At 38.6% G+C, this 27032-nt stretch overlaps 1 protein-coding gene across 2 annotated transcripts; it reads left to right on the forward strand.

The window, feature by feature from the left end:
• Positions 1-2208: 2208 nt before the first annotated feature.
• Positions 2209-26051, forward strand: LOC116304712 (uncharacterized). 2 transcript variants are annotated; one of them, XM_031714485.1, is made up of 5 exons: positions 2209-2283; positions 2834-3110; positions 6810-7408; positions 8513-8563; positions 25559-26051. In XM_031714485.1, the coding sequence occupies exons 2-5, from the start codon at positions 2927-2929 to the stop codon at positions 25598-25600; spliced, it is 876 nt and encodes a 291-aa protein (XP_031570345.1). In that variant the 5' UTR covers positions 2209-2283; positions 2834-2926; the 3' UTR covers positions 25601-26051. The 2 variants fall into 2 exon arrangements, with proteins under 2 accessions (XP_031570345.1, XP_031570344.1); XM_031714484.1 differs by lacking the exon at positions 25559-26051 and adding an exon at positions 24241-24678.
• Positions 26052-27032: the final 981 nt, after the last annotated feature.

The raw sequence follows: 27032 nt of genomic DNA on the forward strand, positions 1-27032 counted from the left end.
GATGTTTGGGGGCATCAGTAGACAGTGTTAAGCATCATCTAACCTGAATTCCTATCATATTGGGTTTTTGATCGATTAAGAAACCGCAGAATCCACGACCATGTTCCCTAATGTAACATAGCTAGGTTTGTGAAGTTCGTAAAATTTGAAAACGAAAGCAATGAAAGAGTGACTCCTAGGGAGGAGAAACAGCATCAATATCTGTCAATCCACCAGTGTATTTGGATTGAAATAGCACGTTTTTAAGAGTACGAAAAATGCTATCTATTATTAGGTTACACTAGGGCCATCCATGAATCTAAAGATAGACAGATAGATAGACAGATAGATAGATAGGTAGGTAGGTAGGTAGGTAGGTAGGTAGGTAGGTAGGTAGGTAGGTAGGTAGGTAGGTAGGTAGGTAGTAGGTAGGTAGGTAGGTAGGTAGGTAGGTAGGTAGGTAGGTAGGTAGGTAGGTAGGTAGGTAGGTAGGTAGGTAGGTAGGTAAGTAGGTAGGTAGGTAGGTAGGTAGATAGATAGATAGATAGAAAACCGAAACCTAGACTCGGGCTTACTACAGGTAGCCCGAGTAATTACCGGAAGTAAATCCATTTCACGAAATTATTTTTATTTTCCAGTGAATACGTATACTGTAGACACCTATACTGTATGAAAATCGCTGAAAAGCCTAAAACAAATTGCGTCACGTAATCAGCTATAGCTCCGCCTTCTCTTAATCACTTGGCAAAATATTGACATTGATTGACAGCTGGGACATGCTAATTGATCGGACTCTAGAAATAGACCGATACCCTTTAGCAGAAGCCCGCGAAGGTTTGTAGGGTAAGGTCCCGAGGACTCCTGGGTAATGCTGCGCTATTGGCCTATTTCACTATGACGTCACATCAAAGCAATCTATTGTTTAAACGCAAAGGATCATGGTTGCCGGAGGGGGTCAAATCACCGCAAATTGGTCTAAAACCCGTATCAATCCACGAAGGGAAGTGGAATAGCCAGCTATTTTTTAGTACATATTAACACATATTATATCTGAAAACCAGGCCATTTTAGATTAAACTGTTTCGCTAGGAGCAAATTTCGTTGAATTTCCTATTGGATTTGTCGATTCTTTCCATCTTTCATGGCTTGGCTGACGTCACCTCCGTCCGTCCGTCCGTGTATGCAACATTGGAATCCCGCTTAATGTCAAAGCAAAACTATTCTCAAATGCGACTCTCAAATTCACAGAAAAAAAATCGCTTTAGGACAAGTTATAGACCAAAAACAATAAAAATAAATAAAAATAAAAAATAAAAAAAGATTTCATGTAGTCAAAGATGTATCAAGAAGTGTTTTTCAAGAATTCAGGTGTGTGTTTTTTAGCAAACAATCGTATATATATATATATTTCTTTTGACAAGCATTTTTCTCGACGAATCGACAAATCAAAGACTTTCTCTCAAAACTTTTTATATTTCTATAGATATGCTTAATTTATTTTAATGCTGGAGGAAAAATAACACGACGGAGAGCATATTACGACAACAAATATTCGTCCTTTATTTAGCTTTGTAAATCTTTAACAATTCGGTTGTTTTTAACCAACTATTGTATGTTTTTCGTTCAAGAAAAATGCAGCTTTGTTTGCCTCCTATCGCGGGGTCCCATCGGCAAAACAAAGAAGACTTTCATTTAATTATTCTATATCTTTCTACAGATAATTTATTTATTTATTGAATGAAATATAAACTTACTCCAAATATTCAACTGTTATGTAGCAGTTCGAGAAAGTATGATTATAAAAATATGAGCTTAAATTTGTGTTGTTGAGATATGTTATTGTATATATAGACCTAGACTTTCACTTTAAAAAGCTAAAAAATATTCAAAAACAAACGCCAATTTCAATAAAATCATTGGAGCCTGAAATAAAGCCTCGAAATTTTACCCGATCATTGCGAAATAACACTTCTTTCGCATCTGTGTGGCTATTGGCGGACAAAATCCTTAAAACGGGCTAAATTCAAAAAATAACCACGCAGAGCGAAAGAAAAGCTATTTCTCAAGGATCGGGTAAAATTTCGTGGCTTTATTTCAGGCTCCAATGATTTTATTGAAATTTTTGATGAATCCCCATACATTTCCTTATAACATGACACCACTGAAACCAAGCTTGGGCTACCTGTGTTTTAGCGGACTCCAAGCAACCTTTGCGGTTTTTCATAATAAAAGATATAGCGGTATCATTAGAAAGACAAAGATGGCGGTACATTGATCATATGATTTAATCGAAGATTTAAGGAGGTAAAAAATACCATTTAATTCTTATTCATTCATCGAAGACTAACTTAACAAACTATAAAATTTGGTTAGTCAGATTCAAGTGAGTAAATAGGTATTCATTTGGTCTACTAACAAGCAACTTTCCTTGTCACAAACCAAATATTCTCCTACACCCCGGTCCTACAGGCCTGTGAGGGACGGCGGAACAGTTTTAAAGTTGGGGGGCTGCAGTCCTCCCCTCCCCTCCCTTTTTTGAGCCGAACTTTTTATCTTACTTCTAGGCAATTACCGCAAAATAAAAATGTAATTCTCATAAAAATAGTCTCCGTCTCGGCCGTCCATGACAGCCCATGGGCGGACGTTGAAGTTTTATTATCTTAAAAGTTTTTCTATCGTATCTCGCTAGTATAAAGACGATGAAAGGACCATATTAAATCCTGCTATATTAAATCATTACTTTCTGAAACAGAGTAAATTTATTGGTAGTTAAAAAATCGCTTACTTATAACCTCTCAAATTATTACTACTTATCCAATTTTCAATCTTGTCTCTGAATTTCCTTTCTCCTCAGAGTATTAAATTCGATATCGAAGATAAGCTTATTGACGTAAGCTTATAAAGCTTGCATACTGAAGCCTATTGTGCCTGACTGAGCTTATTGGAGATGAAATGTGTGTACATGTATTACCAGTCAAAACGAAGCAGCCATTGTACAGAATGTGTGGGTCAAGAAGTCAGTCATGAACCAATACTATTTGTAAATAATCTCTTGCAAATGGAAGGTGACCATCCAACAAATAATCAATGGAAATTTGTAGACAAAAGATCTTTTAGTACCTTTTACAATGGTAAGTTCTGGTGAGTTCTGGTTTAACCTTAATACTGAATTGTCTGTGGCGCAATAATTCCCAGAGTTCTTCACAGTATTACCCAGGCCTATATCATACTAGGAGCTAACAGCTATCCTAAAACATTTTAATATAGATTATATATTATACACTTAATGTCTGGTCACAAGGGAAATAGTTAGTTTTGTTTTCCCGGGAGTCCCCATGTTTCCCTCAGCTTCGCCTCGTGAAACATTGAGACTCGAGGGAAAACAAAACTAACTAATTACCCGAGGGACCAGACATTAAGTGTTTTGTTATATAGCAATTAAGAAATATTGAGAAGTCAGTTAATGAAATAAGAACTTTATTTAGCAAGCTAAGTGCATGAAAACTGACCATGATTTTACAAATACAACTCACATACGGTCTTGTATTTCTCTACCAAAAAGCGAGAAGAATAGCAATAACATTTTTCGTCGCTTTTTTCGTATTTTCTGAATCCTTTTTCCAATGAAAGTCTGTAATTTCTCTGTAGAAACACAGGAAAATATCTGTTGTTTGGTTTTGGTTGTTGTTAAGCTCCATATGTACTGAAAATCCAAGCAAAATATTTGCTCCCGCTTTGTTGTTTGTGATTGGTGCAAAATATCACGCCATCAGTGTTTTTCATGTTCTAATCACGTGCTTGATAAGTAGTTGCTTGGAGAAGCATAATAATATCACATGCACTTGTTTATTTTAACGATTATTGTTATAAGTGACTTATTTCCTGGTCGGGATACATTTAGATTTAACTATAGTGTCACATGGTCATCTCTCAACCAATGAGAGTGTTCGTTATATCGGAAAATTTTGTAGCTATATTTGACAATTATTCGCCAAAGGCGAAATGAATATCGGGGAATAATAACCGAAACGAAGTTGAGGTTATTATTCCCGATATTAACTGAGCCTGAGGTGAACAATCGTTTTAGTATTAATGCACAGGTGATTCTTTCAAAAAAAAAAGAAGATAAAAGACACATTTTTTTTGCCGGTAACAGCAACAAAACGGCTGCCCGCCATTTTGGATTATTGCTGGAGGTGATTATCGTGTGATAATCTGAGTTTCTCGACCAATCAGCACGCGAGATTTTCAATAATCACCTGTGTATTAATACTGTATAATAAAAAATATTTTTTATTCATATTTCACAACTTTATAACATACAAAGGGCTGTACAATTATAATAATAATAATAATAATCTAAAGCTAAATAAAGAAATAAATAAAATAAATAATAATCAAACTAAATAGTAATTAACTAAATAAATCATACTAAACTGAAATAATAGATTAAATTTCAAAAGGAAAACTAGAAAGTTGTTGTGAAATCTGGAATATTCTACGCTGTGACTATTCCTTAATAAATTGCTGGATTTCTCTAATGATATTGTATACGAAGACCAGCAATTATATTTTTGTTTGTATACAGTACTACATTATTTTCAGTATTTTATTCCATTTGTTATAGTAATTAGAAATTTTGTCTTTGTTTTTTGCTATAATATATTCAATCTTATGAAGTAGTGTCAATCTATTAATGAAAGGTTTTAATGGCCGCTTCAGATTGTACTTTTGATATTTACAAGAATACAAATACTGTTTACCTAACAATATAGTGTAATTTACTAGCGAAACATTTTCTTCAATATCTAAAGCGCCAAAAAAGGTGTCTTCAATGTTTGGCAAAGGAATATCTATCTCTGAACTGAGTAAGTCTTAGAATTGATGCACTGATTCCCAAAAGGATTTTGTATGTTTGCAATTGTAAAAGAAATGCTCTAGGGATTCTTCCTCTTCTACACAAAACGAACAGTGTACTGTGTACAATGTCCATTTTAAAAAGGGTTTTATTTGTGTAAACCCATCTGTTCAGAAATTTGTATTGAAATTCTCTAGTTTTTGAATACAGAGCAACCTTATAAGGAAGAAGGTAATTTTTTTGCCACTCAAATGTCTGAGTAAAAGGGAAATTGTTCTTTGTGATTTTTTAAAACAGCACCAAGTTTCAAAACAATCTGAGTAAAACTTAGAAAGAGATAGAGGGAGTGTTATGTAGTTCAAAGTTGCATACTACTACTATATTTTTCTCTCGTTTTTCGTACCAATTAATGTGTGACCTAATAATTGCTCCTTGGGTAATGAAGCTATATGCAAGTTCATACTCAGTTTTTAAATGATCTAGATGCTCTATGTTTTGACCGCAGTTATTATATCTGTAGATACTATATCCTCTTGAATAGAGTCGCTTACAAGCCAAAAATTGAGTCTTTGTATTAGAGAGGAGTTTTTTGTCTCCATGTAAAGCGTTTGTTTTAGGGATTACGTATTCTCCAAATATCAACTAGATCATTTGTGCTCATTAGATCTTCAATTACTGGTACTGTTTTCTTCCTTTTGGGGTTACCCCCATAGCAATCTACTGTAGCTCAATATCTAAAATTGTGTTAAAATCTCCTAAGATAATTTTGCGTTCAGTGTCAGTGGAAAATTTATCGATATGTAGTCTTATCTCTTCAAAAAAGCTATATGTTAACAAAATATGTTAACCCATACGTAAACATCAGAAACAAGTTCAGAGTTTTTTCATACTTCAAGCTCATAATGAATTTTGTTTTAAGTTTCAAAGTTGGTCACCAACTTGGAAATTTTCAAACATAGTTTAAAAACAGACAGTAGTTATGAAATTGTGCTCAAATGATACAAAAGCATTCATCATTCAATATTTCAGAATAATTATTAATTGATTTAGCGTTTTGACCGTATTGACACGATTCTGCATGGCTTTACTTAAAACCTTGTTGGGAAAAAAAACAAAAAACAAATAGGGGATTAATTATTTTTTCACTGCTTAGAAAGGGAGACTGACATTTAAAATAAGATATTATCTTCTTAGTATAAACTAAAATAGTTATTTTCATCAATCTAGGGATATTTAAAACCATTTTTTTGTTACAACATTCTTTTAATTGATTAGGTGTTTATTTATTTGTTTAGTTATCTAATATTTTTTCATTATACAGGGCCCTCTGGATACCAGCCTAGTGGCTGAATAAGTTACTTCTTCAGGGGCATTCATTTTTTAGGAGTGGGGGTTGGGTCTTAGGAATCCAGGGGAGGGCCATTAAATTTCTACTCAGTCAAAGAGGGGGGTCATTAAATATTCCATTCTACATAAAGGGGAGGGTGGAGAATTCAACAAATTTCAAGGGGAAGGTCACTTTTTATGCAGACAGAAGAAAAGGGGATTTTACATTTAACACTTATTGACTGGGACAAGGGAAACAGTGTGTTTTGTGGTCACTTTTTTAATCGAGGTGTGTGTTTTGTCATATACCAAAATCATGTCAAAGAAAACAAAGCAATTATTGGATTATTGGGTTTTGTAAAACTTTAGAAAACATGGTTGGGATCAGGATCACATACTACGAATCAGGGATCACAGGAGAGGGATCAGATTCATATGAATACATTCAGGGACCAAGGGAATATTTATGGGATCAGGGATCAAAAAGGTTTATGTACAAATTTATAGGGGTTCCTCCAGCCCAACCCTCATCCCCCTCCTAAAAAATTGATTCTCTCCTAAAATAAATTAATCTTTATCTATCTAAAGCTGTCCAAAAGAAATGTTATATATTTTATGTGTATCAGATGTATTTTATTGTTCACAGGGGAACAAAATAATACTGTGCTTAAGTTCAAGTATACACCACCAACGACTTCAGAACTCCTTGATGGACAATCACCCAAAGCAGATGGTCAAATCAACTACAAAAGTCATTCACGCCTTCATCAGTATTTAAATTTTGGCAATCAAAACCACAAACCTAGAACAAGTCTAAAGAGCAGCAGAAATTTTCCAATATTTGGTGATTTTTACTTAAATTCAAATTCCCTGAAAACTCTAATTGTGTCTGCAGAAAAAGATAGAGGGCGTTGGTGTGTCTATTCTGGCTCATCTACCTGTTCCTCAAACAAAACGAAACTTCATTCAACTCCAGAATTTAAGGCTAAAACATGTTCTGGGAGGACATTAAATCTTAAAGAAAGTATGCGTTCTGCCTATTCAAAAAGAAGTGGAGGCTCTACTTTTACTTCTGCACTGAATCAGAAATATGACATGCAAAGCTTGAAGAGAAAATACAACATTACCAATTATCACAGGGGTAAATGGCTTATTTCATCTAAAGAAAGAAGCAGATGTCTATGGAGGGAAATTTGTAAATTGATATCTAGCAAAGACCTTGTACATTGCAATGCAAAATATCAGGTAAAGAAAACAAAGCCAGTATATGTGGCCTTATTTATGTATAATTAACTAGAAAAAGAAAAAAAAAACCTCTTTGCCCCTTTAAAATAGTTTACTTTCACAACTGAATTAGGTCGGAATGCACACACTTATTACAGGAAAACATAAAAAAGTACACCAGACTTCTACCAAAATACATACGATGTTGAAGACATTAAATACTAAAACAATTATTTGCCTCACTGACAGGCTCAGTAGTATCGAGATGTCTCACAAGTTTAACAAATTGAATTATCTAGACTAGAATATCTCATAAATTGAAAACTCTGATCGCGGAAAATTGATTATATTCTGATCTTTGCATTATAAAGTGTTTCAATAAACTGTTCTGCGAAAATAATAGAAAATTGCCTGGTAATCCTTGTAGTACTCTTTAAAACAGATACTGTGTACTCAGCACCATGAAGGCATGGCTCTTTTGAGGAAATGATGGAAAATCAGTTATTTATTCATATCTTCGACAGTTTATAATGAATCTTTCCCAATTTTGGCTCGTAGTAGTAATTCTTCAAGGCAAGCAATTACCACATATGTGTTACCATGGAAACCATGTCACGTGACCACAAGGCCGCCATCTTGGATTTTTTAAACAAGCCTTTTGAAGTCCTATTGAAACTACTTCAAAAGTCCTGAAAATCCATATTCCTTTTTATATTTGCATAGCCTATATGGATCTAATTGGATATCCTGGAAATTATATTAAGTTTAATTTTTAGAATATTTTCAATTTTTTGGAAAAAATAGAGACTTCAAAAGGCTTGTTTAAAAATCCAAGATGGCGATCTGGTTGTCACGTGACTTAATTTCCATGGCAACCAAGGCTTTAAGGTTCCTTCTTTTCACAAAAGACATTAACTTGCCAAGTTTGGGTAAGATTCGTAGAAAACTGGCTATGATATAGCTAAACAGTTTTTCATCTGAGAGCCATGCCTTGATGATGCTGAGTAGTTACAGTAGTTGTTTGTGGGACGAGATTTTAGTTCCATTGGGAAAACTGATGCAACAGTGATTGGGAATGTATTTCGAGGAGTCCTTAATTAATTTTGACACTCATTTACACAACAGGAAATGATGAAAGAAATCTGGATTTACTGTGATTTCAGTGATAGCCTTGATGTAAGTATTATATTTTTTTATGGTTATGACTATTGAGTAATTAAACCTATACTCGACTGCATGAATGCACAGGAGACGTGAAATGTATTGGCAAGTAGAGGGTAGGTTGTAGGTTGCTTTTATGGTTAACGTTAAAAAAAATTCTTTCGTTACGATTTACAGCAATGTTAAAAATTAATTTCCATTGTTTCAAAAATTAAACATTAATTTCCATTATAAAATAACTATTATATATTAATCTCCCGTACTGATTGGTAGGAAGCGCGTGCTTTATGAGAGCACACAGAACGCGCGTGCACTTTCAGTTGCATCATTACTATCTAAAACTTGCTTGCAGTGCTTTGTGCAGTTTTAAAGCATTTGGGGATTGGCATAGCACTCGAGAAGTGTCGATTCTCCTAATAATAATAGTAATAATAATAATAATGATAGAGTAGGCTCGCCGAACTAATTGCCAACAAGAAAGGAGAAGATTATGCCACCACTGTATTCTGGATACGAGCAAAGGTTTCTTTCTCCCTTTTGAGATCAGCTCTTCTATGCCTTAGGGGCTCAGGAACCACAAGAAGAGTACTTAGGAACATAAAGGACATAGACTTGGATGTTGAAACTGCAAATGCAGCAATTAGCTAAATATTTAAATCCCCCATATATGTGAATGTTTGCCATTATTTTTTTAAACATATATTATTAAGATTAAATAGATTTTATGGTTACATATTAGTAGATATATTTTTATTATATTGTATTTTATTATAGTTTTTCTTTTTTTTTTTTTTTTTTTTTAAATAATTTTATTTAATTTGTTGCAAATATATTTAGATATCGTATATATAGATTTTGATTACATTAATTTCAAAATCATTATTATTATTTAAATGGAATTATAATAATAATAGTAATGATAATAATAACAATAATAATAACAATAATAATAATAATAGCAACAACAACAGCAGCAACAACAACAACAGCAGCAGCAATAATAATAATAATAATAATAATAATGGTTTATTAAGGTGGCTGGACCCCCTCACGCTTGACCGCTACCTTCCACGTTTGAAACGCTGGTGCATAAACGTGTTTTATCCGATTGCAAATCTTTTTTGCACATAAGTCACATGACGATTGAATTAATGTTTGATGCAGTTTTTAATGAGATCGGACGTCATAACACGTGATTATGATGAAATATTTGTTTTCGTTTAGAGAACAATTTTAGCCTTGCAGAGCGTTCAACACTAAAATGCTTCGTACCACATAATTATGTACTACATGTCTCCATTCGTAGGGATTTTTGAAAAAATCTATCTACCTAATTATGAGATATTTGAGATTATATAAATATAGAGCAATGACTTTTGTGAATATATAGCTCTTAAATATTAATTTCGGCCGTATCAAATCCAATGTTTAGTTTTGAAGTAGATTATGCACTGTATTTATATAATCTCAAATATCTCATAATTAGGTAGATAGATTTTTTCAAAAATCCCTACAAATGGAGGCATGTAGTATATAAATAGTATATTAATTCAATCTTTATGTGACTTATGTCCAAAAAAATTTGCAATTGGATAAAACACGTTTATGCACCAGCGTTCCAAACGTGGAAGGTAGCGGTTAAGTCTAATTTCTTCACTGGACCTTAAAGTTCTTGTGTTAGTTATTTTTTCGAGTGAGAGATATTAAGGCCAGCTTTTCTGGTAGAGTGCTTCGTGGACGAGCTTAAGAAGATGCAATTCCCGGCGTTGTTTAATTCGGAGCCACTTTAACTTGTAGATGTCTGTTACATCTGATACATAGTGTCCCTTTACAAAACTTGCAGCGGCAATCTGAACTCTCTGCAGTCGCTTCAGATAGAAATCTGGTAATGGTTAGAAAACACTGTCGCAATAGTCAAGCTTTGTACAAGGGATTCAGCTAAATGCTTCCTTAAACGAAAGTCTGCAAAGTTCTTAATTTCCTAATTCTTAAGTTCCTAATTGTTCCATAGCAACTCTTGCTAACAGCACGTACGTGTTCATCCCATTTGAGATGTTCGTGGAAATGAACTCCCAAAAGCTTACTTACACTTACATATTCTAAAATATTATCCGAGACTATGGCTACTGGGCGTTTCCTATCTAAGCTATTTACATGGGACATCTGGCTTGTAGACAGCCACATGGCCTTCGTTTTAGTTGGATTTAATGCGAGATAAGAGTCATCAGACCAGGAGCTCACAGCACTGAGTGCGGCGTTCAGCTCATCGGCAGATTCGTGGAGTAAAACAGGACGGCAACTGGTGTACATCGTAGTATCGTCAGCGTACTGGAAATACTTCACCGAGGAGGATAGATGATCTGGAAGGTCCGACACATATAGATTGAAAATCATCCTTGAGGTACATGTTACGCCACAAAATGTAACAACTCGCACAAAATGTAATAACGCAAAATGTAATAACTTTTGACGCAAAATGTAATAACAACGCAAAATGTAATAATTTTTGACGCAAGATGTAATAACTGCTCTAACGCTTAATGTAATAACTTTTGACGCAATGTAATAACTGCTCTAACGCAAAGTGTATTAACTTTTGACGCAAAATGTAATAACTTCAATAACGCATTTCAAAATCAATGTTTACTGAATGGACGTAAACGAAACAGTAGAACCGAACAGAACAGAATAGAGAATCGTCTGGGGGAAAAAACTGGTTAGACTACATTCAAATTACGAGATGTTACGCCACAAAATGTAATAACTTTTTTCAATTTAACAATTCAAGATGGTCATCGTTACGTGCTCCGTTCCACATTGTGAATTCACAACAGATAATATTTTGGAGACGCTTGCTATTACACTCTTGGCTAACCACGAACTAGCCCACCAGACGTCAACGAACCACGATGTCCCAGCAGTAATTCGAGGACCGAAACTCGAATGGCCGAAGGTGAAACTAGGAATGTCAATCGAGGAATGGAACAAGTTCACACAAAGATGGGACATGTTTAAATGGGGATCAGGAATCGACGAGGCGTCAGCACCGTTCCAATTATTCCAATGTGCAGGAGCCGAGCTTAGAGACAGCCTCCTGAAGACAAACCACAACGCTGCATGAGAACCCCTGCCTACATGTACACTGATGGCCGCCATGCATTCCCTGTCAGTCATCCCCGTTGCCACGTGTGTGCTCCGCACCGAGCTCTTGCAAATCAGACAAGAGCGTGATAAGCCAGCCGGAGCTTTCGCAACCAAAGTAAGAGGAAAAGCGGAGACATGTGCCTTCGCAACAAAGTGGGCCTGCGGACAGTCAGCGGACTACGCACCGTCCACGCCATCCACAATGTCGTCCTAAATGGTCCTTACGACAGCGACATCCTACAGCGTCCCATCAATGAAGTCATCAGTGTTATAAAAAATAAAGAGATGGCCCGCAATGCCCTACCCTCATCCAGACTGACCTGATATCATAGGTCTCAGTGTTCCAGGCAGAATGCCCTGAGCCTCATCGGACCCCTCGCAGTCGCAGGCACCGCTGTCGCAGACGCACACCGACCACACATGCAGGCAATGCCCCTAGACAACAATCGGTGAAACTGTCCCACCATATCTTCACCAAAGGCGAATGGAAACAGGCCCGCCTCTGGGATCACCCTCAAGTCGCTGTTATCATCTCCCTTGCACACCACACCACCCACAGCAGAATTGCTACTTCTCCTGGTGTCAAGGCAGAGGCATCAGCTGTCGCAGACACCAGTGTGCAGTCAAACGCCTGGTAGCTGGCTGACTACCTAGCAAGCGGATTTCTGCTAGAGAACCTTCACCCTATCAGCCTTAGCTGGTCAGCTGCAAACCGCTCCACCATCCCAATCGAAGGAGCATTCTTTGCGAAGCTCGAAACAAAATCACGCAGTGGAAAGATGACATCCTGCCATAGTATGGTGTACGTCAGCAGCACAGTCCAGACCCTATACCTGTCGTATGACTCACTGCTGAATCTCGGATTCCTGTCTACCACCTTTCCTTCCATTGACGATGAGCCAGAGCCCACCAGTGACCAATCGCACGTTAACTAAGCCACACCCTCCAACAACAGCAATCGATCACTCAACAATGGCTGCACCACTACTAACAACGCACACGATATAACCTGCTCTTGCCCTTAACGTGAGGCTGCCCCGCCATGTCCCACCCGAAAATAACTAGAGGATGAAAACATGGCTACTTGAGAGATATGGCTCATCAGCATTTAACGCATGCCCCACCAAGCATTACCCTGCATGGAAAGACCACCCATCGAGATCCATGTGGATCCAGCCGCCACACCCCGTGCCTGCCACACCCCTGCTGACGTACCACTTTTCTGGCAGCAACGTGTCTATGAGGTCACCTGTGCGACGAGGCCATAAGTGTCATTGAGCGAGTACCATATGGCGAACCCATGACACGGTGCCACAGGATGTTCATTACAAGGAAACATGACGGCTCCCCTTGCCGCACTGTGGATCTCTCCCCATTTAACAAGTACTGCCAATGGGAGATGTTCGCCATGGAGCCACCCTTCCAACTCGCACAATGTACCCAGAAGGACACACGGAAGACGGTCAATGACGCCTGGGATGTCTAGTCAAAGCTATCCACCAAGGCGTCAAGATCTTCGACATGCAGAGGCAAACATATCTCTGCCCTGATTGGTCCAAGCACGGAATCGGCTATTTCCTCCTCCAGCAGCACTGCACCTGCTCGTCTGGCATCCCTGACTGCTGTCCCGACGGATGGAGGATCACAGTTGCTGGCTCCCGTTTCCTGTCCTCCGCAGAGCAACGCTACGCGGCAATCGAAGGTGAAGCCCTGGCCGTCGCATGGGGCCTCGAGCAGACCCATTACTTAAGTACTCAAGGCTGTGACAATCTGGTCATAATTACTGACCACAATCCCCTGGTGAAGATCTTCAGTGATCAAACCCTCGACAAAATCAGCAACTCACGCCTGTTCCTCCTGAAGCAACACACTCTCTCGTGGCGGTTCAAAATCAAACACTTGCCAGGAAAGAGAAACCACCCCAGACGTCACCTCAAGACACCCCTCTCTTTCAGGCTCTGTGAATGGAACGTCCCTCAGATCACCCAGCTTCCCTGACCTCGTCGAGTCGGCACTTATGGCTGCAGTGACACACAACAGCTGGGTACTATCTCCTGGCCCCTCGTCAACCAAGCTACATCTGGAGACACTTCATTGGGGCTCCTCCTGAAGCACCTTGAGGGAGAGACGCATGAGCTTTCATTTCTGATTTTTTCCGACCCATTCGCGAGTCTCTTTACGCACACCAAAGTGTACTCGTTGTGGACCCACCGTCCCTCAGCCATCAGGTACTGCAACATCTGCACACAGCCAACCAGGGAACCTCTACCATGGAGCAGAGAGCACGCACTATTGTCTAATGGCCAGGTATGGCAAACGACATACGAGCAACAAGAGAGGGATGTGCAGACTGTAACAGAAACGCCCCCTCACAAGCCAACACACCCCCACTACCTACCCAACCACCATCGACACCATTCGAGGCAGTCTGCAGATTTCTTCGACTACAGAGGCCACCACTACTTTGCCGTAAGAGATCGGCTATCTGGCTGGGTTGGAGGTGCTGATCTCATACGCCTCATACGCCACCTCCGCTCTTTCTTCGCCACATTTGGCGTACCAGAGGAAGTCTCATGTGATGGTGGTCCAGAGTTCATTGCAACAAACACTGAAGACTTCCTCCGCACCCGGGGCGTCAGGCATCGCATATCTTCGGTCAGCTTCCCGCAATCTAACGGTAGAGCCGAGGTTGCGGTCAAAACAACCAAGCGCCTTCTAATGGCCAACACTAGTCCAACAGGCAGTCTTGACAATAAGCGCTTCCTAAGCGCTATGCTGCAACTTCGTAACACGCTGGACGCCGACTGTAATCTCTCCCCAGCACAGATCATCTTCAGGCACCCACTCCGCGATTCACTGGCGTTCGTTACCCGCCTGGTGAAATTCTCCAACCCCCATATTCGACAAGCATGGGCAGCGAAAGAACACGCGCTACAGGCACGTATCGCCTGCACTACGGAATCATTAAAAGCGCACTCGCGGGCACTCCGTCCCCTGGTCATCGGTGAGAGCGTCATCCTGCAGAAACAGCGAGGCCCCAACCCAAACAAATGGAACCGATCTGGGGAAGTCATGGAATCCCCCGGCCACGACCAGTACAGTGTAAAGATTGATGGGCCTGGATGGCTGACATTGCGAAACCGCAAACCAACCCATCCATCGTACCACAACAACAGCGAACGGTAGCACCTCAATCAACCAGTAGCCCCATGGAGCAACTTGCACCGCTGCTACAATGCTCAGACGTGCCATCACCGCCTCAGCAGAAATCGCCACCTTCAGCAGCGGCCACGAACACCCCTTAAGTCCGACCTACGATGCGCACCTCATTGAGGAGTTGCAGGTTCCACCTTCAACAAGTACAGGCCCCGTGCTAGCACCACAGCAACCGCGGAGTCCCAGGATTCAGGTGCGCCCCCAACGCGTGTGCAAACGGTCCAAACGGTACGAACCGGAAACAAGAACATGGAAAAGCTGAGCCCTTTAACCTAGACCTTTAAGTTGCCTAGCTCCAGGTTCTCGGACTGGGGGGGGGGGGGGGGGATGAATAGATTACCGCTGGCCTTCTCTAGGCTCAGGCATGACTCAGCTACCGCCGACCAGTGAATGCTAGGTCGGGCATCTTGGATTATGTGTTTTGCTCACTCATGAGTAACAGGACTCTTTTCATTGTTAAGTAAGTCTCCTGTAATGTTAATCGATTATCATTTAACATCGTTCACTTGTAATTTAGCATTTCATAGGACTTGACATAGTCACTATTAAAATAGTCACTAATTACGATCGAGGAGTTCTCTTCACACACCAGAGCCCAATTCTTGATCGACCTGGTCAGATGGAAATCGTACCCTTGCAGCAGGATCAGGCCTTTGTTTTGCATACACTGTCGGGGGTAAAGCTCTTGCTTTATCTTTGGTCGTCTAGCTTCTCACGGTTCTTTGCCTCACCGGACGGTAACAATCAATCCTTAATTATCTCTTCATCATTTTTTTGGGAATCGCCTCAAAAGGAAGTGGAGTGTACATCCCTGAATGGCATCACCGTTTGTGGCACTGGGTAGAATGAAGATAAGCGAGTGTAGTATTTTGCCCCCCATTTGGCTATTCGTTTCAAAGATTTCTTCGATATAGGGCCGAAGTATGTGGCATATTGAAGGGCGCTAAATGTCTCATGCTTGAAATGAGATTCCGCGTATAAATTCTCTACTTGTGTTGTAAGTAAAGTTTTCGAATCATTGCTTTCTTTGCTATATCTAAGTCCAATGTCAATCAAAATCAACCAAATTTATTACTATTATAATACACTAGCTGTTCATCAAAATTAACTATATAGATTAGTTGTCATAGCAATAGCCTCGGTTCTAGGCCACCCCTACCTGAAATTTAAGTTTGACATGTTTACCTTTAAAGTGTATATGACACGAAAAAATTTTAATGTTAAGAATGTGTAGTTTATTGGCATTAATAAGAATATCACGGTTAGATTTGTTCCAAAAACGTATTTCTCTAGAAATTCAAAAAATTTTAGCACGAGTTGTGACGTCATTTTGTTTACAAGTCTCCAGATTTAGTTGCAAATACATGAAATATGTTTGAATATAGAATCTTAATTTCAAGTAGTACACTTTTCAATTTCCCAACATTGGAAGAGTACTACGTAAGCTATCAAATGAAGCTGACTAAAATATGTCTTTTGTTGTTAATTTATATGAATTACAATTTATATTTAGTACATTACTACTGGGTGTGCCAGAAATAGATGGTTGATGAAAGCACTCTTAAATGCTTTGTTCAACATCTTGAGTTTCTTAAATTGAAAGCTCAAAAAAGGAAAGCTGAACGAAACACCCTTCCAAACATTAATTGGAAAGATGAACACCAAGGTGATGAACTCAACCATGGCGGACATGAATTTTACTGCTCTTACAACTTTTATTATTTTTGCTGTATTGCTTCAATATAAGCTTTACGCAACTTCACATGAGATTAAAATTGGTTCAATCTCTAACCCAAGCTACCATGAACCGAGAAAAAGCCGTTGGATAACTTGCAGAAGTCGAATTTCATACTACAACAACAGTTCTGCCACCTTCCAGCCTCATAAGCCGCTTCTTATCGGAATCCATCCTAATCCTGGACCCAATAAAAACCAAGATAAAGACTCAACAGCTCCTAACCCTGGACCTCACGCAAGATCAAAAGAAAGTAACCAGAATACTCATGGAACACCAAAGAGAAACACTGAACTTTCGATCTTTTATACTAACGCTCGAAGTATTGTTAACAAAATTAGCATACTGAACCTCGAAGTCTCGAACAAGCCCTTCGACATCATAGTGCTAACCGAAACTCACTTGGATAACACCATTGCTGACAGTGAAATTTTCCCTGTAAGTTACACAGTTTTCAGGCACGACCGCAAGCATAATGGTCGCTTTGGCGGAGGAGTACTTATCGCAGTTCGAGATCATATTAAAGCTGTATCAAGGGAGATAACATGTTGTGACTCCGAAATGATCTTCATTGACATAATATTTCTTAATAACCACAGGATTACATTAGGAGTTTTTTATAGACCTCCTAATAATGACCCAAAGCCTCTTGAAGATTTACAAGCCGTTCTTAATGATATTTCCGCAACTGACCTCGTACTTGTTGGAGATTTTAATCTACCAGAATTCGATTGGACTAACTCTAGACCTTTAAAAAATTCTGAAAACTACACTTTACTGACAGATATTATACAAGATAATTTTTTCACTCAACTAGTATGTGAACCCACCAGAGACCGAAACGTGCGGGACCTTGTGTTTTCTACATCACCCGATATTATTGATGATTTGCTGGTTGGCGAACCATTTTCCGATCATAACTCCATCACATTCACACTACTCGGATCACCATATGCCCAACGTAAATCACAAAAATATGTCTACTGCTACAAGAAAGCTGACTGGGATTCACTGAGCTCACTTCTTTCTTATATTCCGTGGCACTGTGCTTTTCTGGAGGATAATATTGATTACAACTGGACCTGCTGGAAAGATCTACTGTTCACAGCTGTAGACGAGTGTATTCCGAAACGGAAACCTAAAAAGAAACTCCATGCGCCATGGATATCAAAAGAACTTATAACACTATGTAAAAAGAAGAAGTCACTCTACAAAAGAGCAAAAAGACGTAATGATGAGAATTTGTGGGTAAAGTACCGTAGTTTAAACAACACAGTCAAACGGAAATGCAACTTTGCTCGATGGGCGTATATTAACGATCTAGCACAAGATTTAAAGGAAGACAACCCCAAGCCTTTCTGGAACTTTGTAAAATCTAAACGTAATGGAACAAACGATCTCCTATCGCTGAAAATCGACGACACTATCTTAACTGATGACTACGATATCGCTAGTAGCATGAATGAGTACTTTTCTTCAGTGTTTACTGTGGAAAACCACGATACTTTTCCGTCACTAAACCGCATTGTTGACAAAAAACTGGAAAACATCTATTGTTCTACTAATGAAGTCAAGAAACATCTTCTGAGCCTGAAGCCTAACAAATCCCCAGGGCCAGATTACATTCCATCGCGTATACTGAAAGAGTTCGCATTGATGCTGGCACCTTCCATAACAGTACTGTTAAACAAATCATTTACATCTGGTACTCTACCTAACGACTGGAAAATAGCGGACGTTACGCCAATCCACAAGAAAGGTTCTAAACACCTTAGGGAAAATTACCGCCCAATCTCACTCACATCTATTGTATGTAAAATTGGTGAAAAAATTATCAAAAACAATGTTATTGAATTCTGGCGTGAATTAAACGTATTAAACGACAACCAGTTTGGTTACCTTCAAGGAAGATCTACTGTAACTCAACTGCTATCTACTGTTAATGATTGGGCGAAGTCAAGAAATTCTTCTATCCCTACAGACGTAATCTTCCTCGACCTGGCGAAAGCCTTTGACAGCGTGCCACACGAGCGCTTGCTCTTAAAACTAAACATGTACGGAATATGTGGGAGCTTACTTCTATGGTTCAGAAATTTTCTCACTAATCGACACCAACGTGTGGTTATAAGAGGAACTTGTTCAAACTGGCTTCCAGTGGTATCTGGAACACCTCAGGGTACAATCGTAGGTCCCATCCTCTTCTTGGTATACATTAACGATATCACAGATCGCATTTCCTCTAATGTGAAACTGTACGCGGACGACACCAAGATTTACAGGCAGCTTATTGACCCTGTTCTAGACACACTAGCTCTTCAACACGATCTAGACCATCTTAGAGAATGGGCATGCACATGGCAGTTACGCTTTAATAATGATAAATGTGAATCTATGCGTATAACCCACTTGCGCGACAAGTCCAAACCGAAGTACATCTTAGGGGAGACTTTAAAGGACGTTAATAGTTTCAAAGATCTTGGTGTTACTATCTCCAATAATCTATCCTGGAGTGAACACATTGGCATCACCGTAAATAAAGCTAACAAAGTCCTAGGGACTATTTTACGAACTGTTGGCACCGCCAATACCACAGTCTTTTCGATGCTATATATCGCGCTTGTAAGACCAATCCTTGAATATGCGTCACCCGTTTGGTGTCCACACCTGGTGAAAGACATAACTGCATTGGAAAAAGTACAAAGAAGAGCTTCCAGACTAGCACTTCGACAAACTAGAGGGGAAATGACATATGAAGAAAGATGTAAAATATTGAAGTGGCCTACTCTCTCGACCCGCAGGGACTACCTAACTCTAGTTGAATGTTACAAAATAGTTTTCGGTTTAGGTATTCTAAATTTCCGTGACTTTTTTGAATTTACGAAAGTTACGTCTACCAGAGCTAATCATTCCTACAAACTTTATGTTAAAGCAGCCAGAGTTAACTGCTACAAATACTCCTTTTTCGTCAGAGTTGTTAATATGTGGAACGATCTACCTAAAGACATTGTTGAAACCGATGGGTTTAGATCATTTAAGCAGAAATTGAAGTCTCACTTAGGTGTTTAATGTTTACATATTGCAGTACACATCGATTAGTATATTTTTTTAGTAGAGTCTAGATTAAGGAGGAGACGGGTTCTCTGTTGCTCTGGGTTTCTCGCGCGTGCGCTCACCAGACGGACAGACTTCATAATCTGTCTGGTGGGTGCGCGTGCGGGGGTGGGGCTCAGGGTGGTGGAGAGCTTGTCTCTCCTTTATTTAGTACGTATTCATATACTTATACTTCATTTATAGAGCATTTTTCGCTAATTACGCTGCTTAGGGTCTTTCTTTATAATGCATTTTTGTCATGTTTTGTTGTTTTTCTTGGGAGTTTTCACATAGGGATAACCTCATAACTTCCTTTCAAGTCGCCTATTATTGTGCTTTGTTGTCTTATTTGTATCGCTTTTTGCTAGCCTCTGCTCTTACTTGTATTTTACTATTTGTCAATAATTTATTTGCGATTTGAATAAACTATGTATGTATGTATGTATGAATCTAGAGTACGTGTCAACAAAATGACGTCACAAATTGGGATTAACTTTCGCAAATATCTCAAGAAATAAGCTTTTGAAACAAATTTTATTACGATATATTTATTATTACTAACAAACTATACATTTTAAATGATGGAATGTTTTCGTGTCATATACACTTTAATTAACTTGATGTTACACGGGACGATTCGCAGGGACGATATTTCACGATAAGCCGTAACGCGAAAAAGTAATGCTGTGTAACATTCCACGTACAACAAATTTCGGATTCGGCAACTCGTTGTAAGTTTTTTGATTCAGCATATAAAACTCGCAACGCAGAATGCCGAGTTTTGTGAAAGTTGGTTCCTGTAACCGGTTAATCAACGATTCAAACTTCGCGCAACACTTACCCAGAATGCAGTTCAATACTCTCATACAAGCGAGGCGATGTCAGCAAACAAGATGGCGGATTCGACAGATGGCTGAGAACAATTCTGTTACATTTAAAAATCGCTAAAACCCCTCCCGTATAACGTTGGTTTTTAGAACGAACGCTGGCGAAAAGTGGACGCGTGCAACATGTATACAAAATCGTCGTTACGAACCGTCCCGTGTAACATCAACTTTACGAGAGATGGTATCTAATGAGATAAGGTTAAAAATATCTGATATGGTCATAGACATGAATTTAGTCAAACAATTTTCTGCTCAATTTTGAAAAAAAAACAATTTTTACAATTTAATTTTTTTGTGTAATATGGTCTTTAAGAGAGCATGTCAGCAAAAATCAAATATTGGGTGGCGAGGGTCGAAAATTTGATTTTGCTAATATTTTAAACTTAGGTAGGCCTTAGTGTAAGTAAAACCACTGTGTAGTTTGTTTGGTAAAATACCGCTTAGTTTTCGAGAAAATCGAAGAAAAGAGTTTTGGACTAAATTCGCTAATTTTCGGCCGATAATTTACATCAACTTTAACAGCTTATCGCGACCAAACAAAGCAACCTAGCACTGTAATAAGACTAAATAGTAGTTAATTGGTATCTTAAGAAACAATTGGTAGAATTTTAGTAATTTTGGTGAAATGTTTCGATTTTTACTTAATTTATTTTTGGAGCACATATAAAACTCCTCTTAAAGTAGGGTCAAAACAATCAGATTTTTTTTCATGTGCGACGAAACATTTTTACCAAAAAGACAACCTGAATTAAAGTTGAAATAATGATTTCCACGAATCATGCAAAATTTTCTTGGGGAAATTATTTTGCGCGTTGCACCACAGCCTGTAAGTTGTAAGAAACTCACGGATTTTATCTGTCGGCGAGTTCAATCAATTTACATATTGTTTACTAATGTAAACGAATTCATGTTGACTTTCTAAGAAATAAAAAAAAAAGAAACGATTTTAAAGAAAAAATAAAAGCTCTTGGACGTATTCTGAAAGAAGTTGAAACAGTAAACTCAAACTATAAATTAAATTTGCTCAAAATTCACTCGACTAACCCAAAATAGTATAGCACGTCTCTGGCCTGAAAATGATAGCATGATTATTTTTATCAAAACATACAAAATATTTGCTACAACCTGCCAGATTCCACAGTTGATTAAAGTTTGAATTTTAAGAATTCTTGCTATGATATATTTTTTTACTATGATTTTGGGTTTACATAACAAGACACCCTCCAAAATAACAACAAAAGAAAGTGTTAAAAATGTCATGGTTCCGGTCGGCACCAAGTAACGTTGCACGCATGAAATTGACAAGTAATTGTTGTCCAATCATGTTTATGTTTTTTAACTGCAACATAATTCTTTTCGTTGGTTATTGCGTTGCTTGTAAGTACACTGAATAGAATGGAGATTTGCTGTTCATTTAAAACGATTGTTGGAGGAACCTGTGGATTCGACAGAAAAGATCGAAAGCAAGACACCACAGTTGTACCTTTACAAGCATGTAAAAAAGAAATCAATGCGCATAGATCCGCATTTCAGTTTACGGGCATCGAGAATGAGATAGATCTGATTCTTAGCCGAGCAGCCATATTTACTTCGCCGGAAGATATCCATAGTTGGACTGTTTGTCCCCTGCATCGATCCAAACTTGGGCTAGGATGGGCTAGAGGTAATAACGCCAGGTGTAGAGTACCCAATACACTCTCTAATCACAGTGAAATCAAGGGAAAGTGGCCAAAGTGCGATAGGGGTATTAGTAAGGACGATTCGCAGCTGATATTAAAGAAGACTGGCATTTCCCTGCAAGTTGGATCAGGTAAGAAATATGTAATGAATATTTAATTTATGTTAAATAATTGTATATGAATGTTCGATATGCTATTTTTTTTGCCAGGTATCTGTTCATATTGTCGTAAGACGTTGAAGACATTGGGGCCAATTAGTCCAAATAAAGCAGAAAGTCTTCTCGATCAGATGAGTGCATTACCACTTGTAAGTTAGAACTAGTAGTTCACTACTGAGGTTTTCCATATTCTGTGAACTCAGACATTTCATTGGCTTGTTGTGAAATTGGTTTTCACTGCCGCCACTCAAGAACAAAGAAGGTACGGACTGATTATTTTTGATTGATGGCAGCGAAAAACTAAATTTGAGTGTGCAGCTCACTACCGAGTTACTGTGCGATGCAATCGATTATTTAATGAATTCGACGAATATGAGAAACTTTTTATTTACATGTTTGGCGGGAAATGGCGCACCTGCGGCATTTGTATGTACTGCGCTAATAATGTTGTTTAATACTAAATAAATAAAAGAAAAGAAGAAAAAAGCAAATATTTGTTTTATTTCCACTAAATACTTACTGCTACTATGTACTCCCTATTTCCAGAATAGTGATAATGAGGATGAGAAAGTAAAGTTTGGTCCACAATTTACCACCCCAACGTTTCAAGCATCAGCAGGTGTTGTTACGGAAACCCCTATGAGCCTATATCAACCTGGCAAGACATCTTTTGCTTCCACCATCTCAGAAGATGAATATTGGTCCTGAACTTCATATGGGCTGGGCCTTAAAATCATCTGCTAAGATCGAAAAAGCGGTTTTCTGATACACAGGAAAAGTACCTAGTTGATGTGTTCGATGCTGGGGAGCAAACAGGTCAAAAAGCCGATCCAGCTGATGTATCGAGAGAGATGAGATCGGCCAGACACATCGACAGTTCACGTCATTTTAACAAGAGCGACTTTCTAACATCACAGCAGATCGCTAGCTTTTTCTCGCGCTTGGCGAAAAAGAGGAGGACAACAGCAGCCGAAGATGAAGATAATGATGATGATGACGGTGCTGCTGCTGATGATGGTGATGACGATGACAAGGGCAATGACGATATAAATAACGATTTCGAAAAGCAAAAACAAAAAGAAATCCAAGAATTGACGAAAATCTTGATGGGCACAGTGGTTTTACTTACACTAAGGCCTACCTAAGTTTAAAATATTAGCAAAATCAAATTTTCGACCCTTGCCGCGGATTTGCCAAAATGTCTGATTTTTGCTGACAACCACTCTTAAGTAGTAAAATTTGGAGAATTTCAAGTTTGTTGGTGGGTAGTATCACTTTAAGTCTCCATAATTTTGAATCCACCAGATGAAATTACTTGAAAGTCTGTAAATAGTTCGGTTTTACTTTCCAGATGAATTTTTACAATTTGTTAAAGATTCTATTGTAAAGTTTCAGAGAACAACTAAGTCTTTTTATGCATAATATGCATAAATTAACGCCGATTGCCATTACACACCCAACACTCAAACTTCAATAGTCCCTTTCACAGTTCTCTACGCCATCTTGAAAGGTAGCCGTGCCTTTGCTTCGAAGAGAGACGGACGGTGAGCTTGCAATGATAGAGACCTTTTTTAAGCACCTTGGACAATTATTCACATGTCTTTATCATTGCAAGGTCACTGTTCGTGGTAGCAGGAAACAAATTACACAAAGTTCCACTGCCTGTCGCCCGCATTTCATAACCTGAGGTTATAACCAGCAGTCATTATCATTATTATAATTGTCGTCTTTGTTAGTTAGTTAGTTAGTTAGTTTATTTATTAATTCATTTATTCATTTTCAGATCCATGATATACTAAAAAGTAAACTTAATATCATTCCTCAAGGCTTATCATACTGTATCTATCCTCATGGGATCATTATGAAGATGGAAATGTGGATGTAACTTTTGACGGAGGAGTTAATCTCCATTGGCAATAAAAATGTATAGAAGGCAACACACTACAAAAAAGGGAAGGGCGTAAAGAAATTCTTTAAAGAATCGACAAGCATCGAGGAAGCAGGCAGTCCAATGACTTTGAGAATTCCGTTTGGTTTCGGAAAAGAAATTACAAAACCGAACAAATGTTTTAAAAATAAAATAAAAATAAAAGTAGAGTCATCTATCGCAATAATCCTTTGGCGTTCCATTCATTCTACTAAGAGCCTAAAAGCGATACCCTTTTCCCTAAATCCACGAGATAAATAAAGATTCAAAAACAGGAGTTTTCTGTTTTCTGTTCTTAGTTTTTGTTTACTCGTTTCGACATTTGCTTTAGCGTGCCAGTGGACTTATTTTATGACCAATGGGAGGGCATTTTATAATTTGGGTTTTACGGTGCGCGTTGTGGTCACGGAACGCGGGAGGAATTTAGAGGGGTTAGATGATGAACGCAAGTGTTCTATGGGGTATAGAGTCCCAAGCATTAGATAGAAAGCCACGAGGGCGGAGCCCGATGCAATATTTTCTTTTCTCCGAATGTCAGGGAGTTTTTAAAGATTTTTGCATTAGTTATAGTGATTTGCAACACAGAATTAAACGGCGAGGTCATATGTCGTGCGTCCGTAGGATGCACACGTGACTAAGGAACTCGATGACGGCGGAAAGAATGTCAGATTTAGCACTTGCTATCCAGATAAAACGCATTACTGCGGTTTTCGATATTCTGCGAAATCAGAAGTTGCACGCTGAAAATTGATTATATTCTTGGAATCCTGAGAGAAAGTTTGGGACAGCATTCGGAATTTATTTATTTACAGAACTTTATCCATGACATTATCAAAGAAGTTCCTAAGCTGTCATGGGAGGGGTATGCACAATAGAGCTTGGCTCCAAATTAAGTTGACCCTAACATTCATTATTGAAGCGAAATCTTCAGTCTAACATACACTATTAAGCCAAGCATATATGCAACTGAAATGCAAGAACGCAGCTTTTTGTGCCAGGAATATGTAATATTAATAATGACTTGCTTTTGTTTCCGCTATAAACAAGGGCATACGAGCCAAGTTAATCAAATTTTCAAAATTTTCAAATATTTTGTTTCAGTAATGAATGTTCAGATCGAATAATGAAATTAAAAATCCAAAAATGATTGATTTTCTGCGATTTCTACCTCTAGGCCTGGTTGTACGAAGCCTGGATAACGCTATGTGGCGGATAAATTCTTATCCAGAGGATAAGTCGATGCCACCCGGCCTAGAAGTAAAAATCACAGGATGTCAAAAGGCGGGTCAAGACCAGGAATATACAGACAAGTTACAGCGATTCTCAATCACACGCGTGAAATTGTACTATTTGTTATCGTGATGAAGTAGGTTTATAGATGGACGTCAATCTGAATCAATGCGTTTCCATGACGTTCCACAGGCACGCGCCTTTAAAGCCTTTGTGGCTTTGTTTTTGAGCCTCGAGCGGCGTAACCCTGCTTGGTTTTGGAGTGAGCTCAGTTTCGCCTGGAATAGCAGTTTTGATTTGCTTCCCAGCGGCGTGTTGGTGTAAGTCATGAAGCTATTTGCAGTTTCCAGCAGTTTGGTGAAAGAATATTGATTGTTATTTGTGTATTCATTGTTTTACTTTTCCGCGTCTTCCACGGGACTATGTAATTATATGCTAAATATACAAAGATGTAGTATAAATGAAATGTGTAGTTGGTTTGTGTGTGAGTGTGTGTAAATGTGTGTAAGGGTGTGTAAGGGTGTGTTATGTGTGTAAGTGTGTGTAAAAATGTGTAAGTTGTCACGTCCGGGAAGTGGAAGAGTAATACTTTCCCAACGGACACAAAGATTTGGGTCGTTCTTCGGTTGCTTCCTTCTGCTTTGTTTTCTGTTGGTTGTAGTACTTTACAATGATCTCATCTGAACTCTGGTTATGGCTATTTACTAGCTGCTACTTCGCTGTGCTCTGTGCTATCAGCTCTCACTCTTGCTCTCAACTGCCAACTCTCACTTAACTGCCAACTGAACTGAACTTTGAGTGAGCTCGTATTTAAGAGCTAAGCTTACGGAATACCCCACATAACCGGTTCATACTCGGGTCAAACTAGATTAGACCAGTTAGGTCAAGTATGACTTAAGAGCTTGAGACAGGTGTTGACCTTAGGAAAAAGTACGAGCACTCAGTTCTAAGAGCTGACCCTGAAAATCTGTCGATGGTGTTCGCTAACTTAACTAGTATAGAGCAGGTTGCACTAAAGATATTCTAAAGTTATAAGTAAGATCATTCTAAAAAAGTGAACAGAAAAAGGCTTAGGAAGTAGTTGTTTGTACAGTAAACAACCCTGCTCTTTTCCAGTACGCATCTACAAAGTTGTACATGGTAGATTTGCAGCTGTTGTTTACTACAAAAAGTACTTCCCAATAGCCCACTTCCGAGATATGCTTCGCTTGTCACGCACAAAGGTTTCAGTATGAGGCTACGTGCTAAATTAAATTAATTCTTACCTTATTTATTCTGTCACGAATGACTGAGCATTTAGTACGTAGCCTCATACTGATACCTTTGTGCGTGACAAGCGAAGCATATCTCGGAAGTGGGCTATTAAAAGTAAAAGTCTATGTCAATGAACAAACATCCTTGACCCTCAGGTCAATAGA

This window comes from Actinia tenebrosa, unplaced genomic scaffold (assembly GCF_029948245.1).
Source record: "Actinia tenebrosa isolate PJP-AT-01 unplaced genomic scaffold, QUT_ActTen_1.0 PGA_scaffold14__42_contigs__length_11649687, whole genome shotgun sequence".
Lineage (NCBI taxonomy): Eukaryota > Metazoa > Cnidaria > Anthozoa > Actiniaria > Actiniidae > Actinia > Actinia tenebrosa.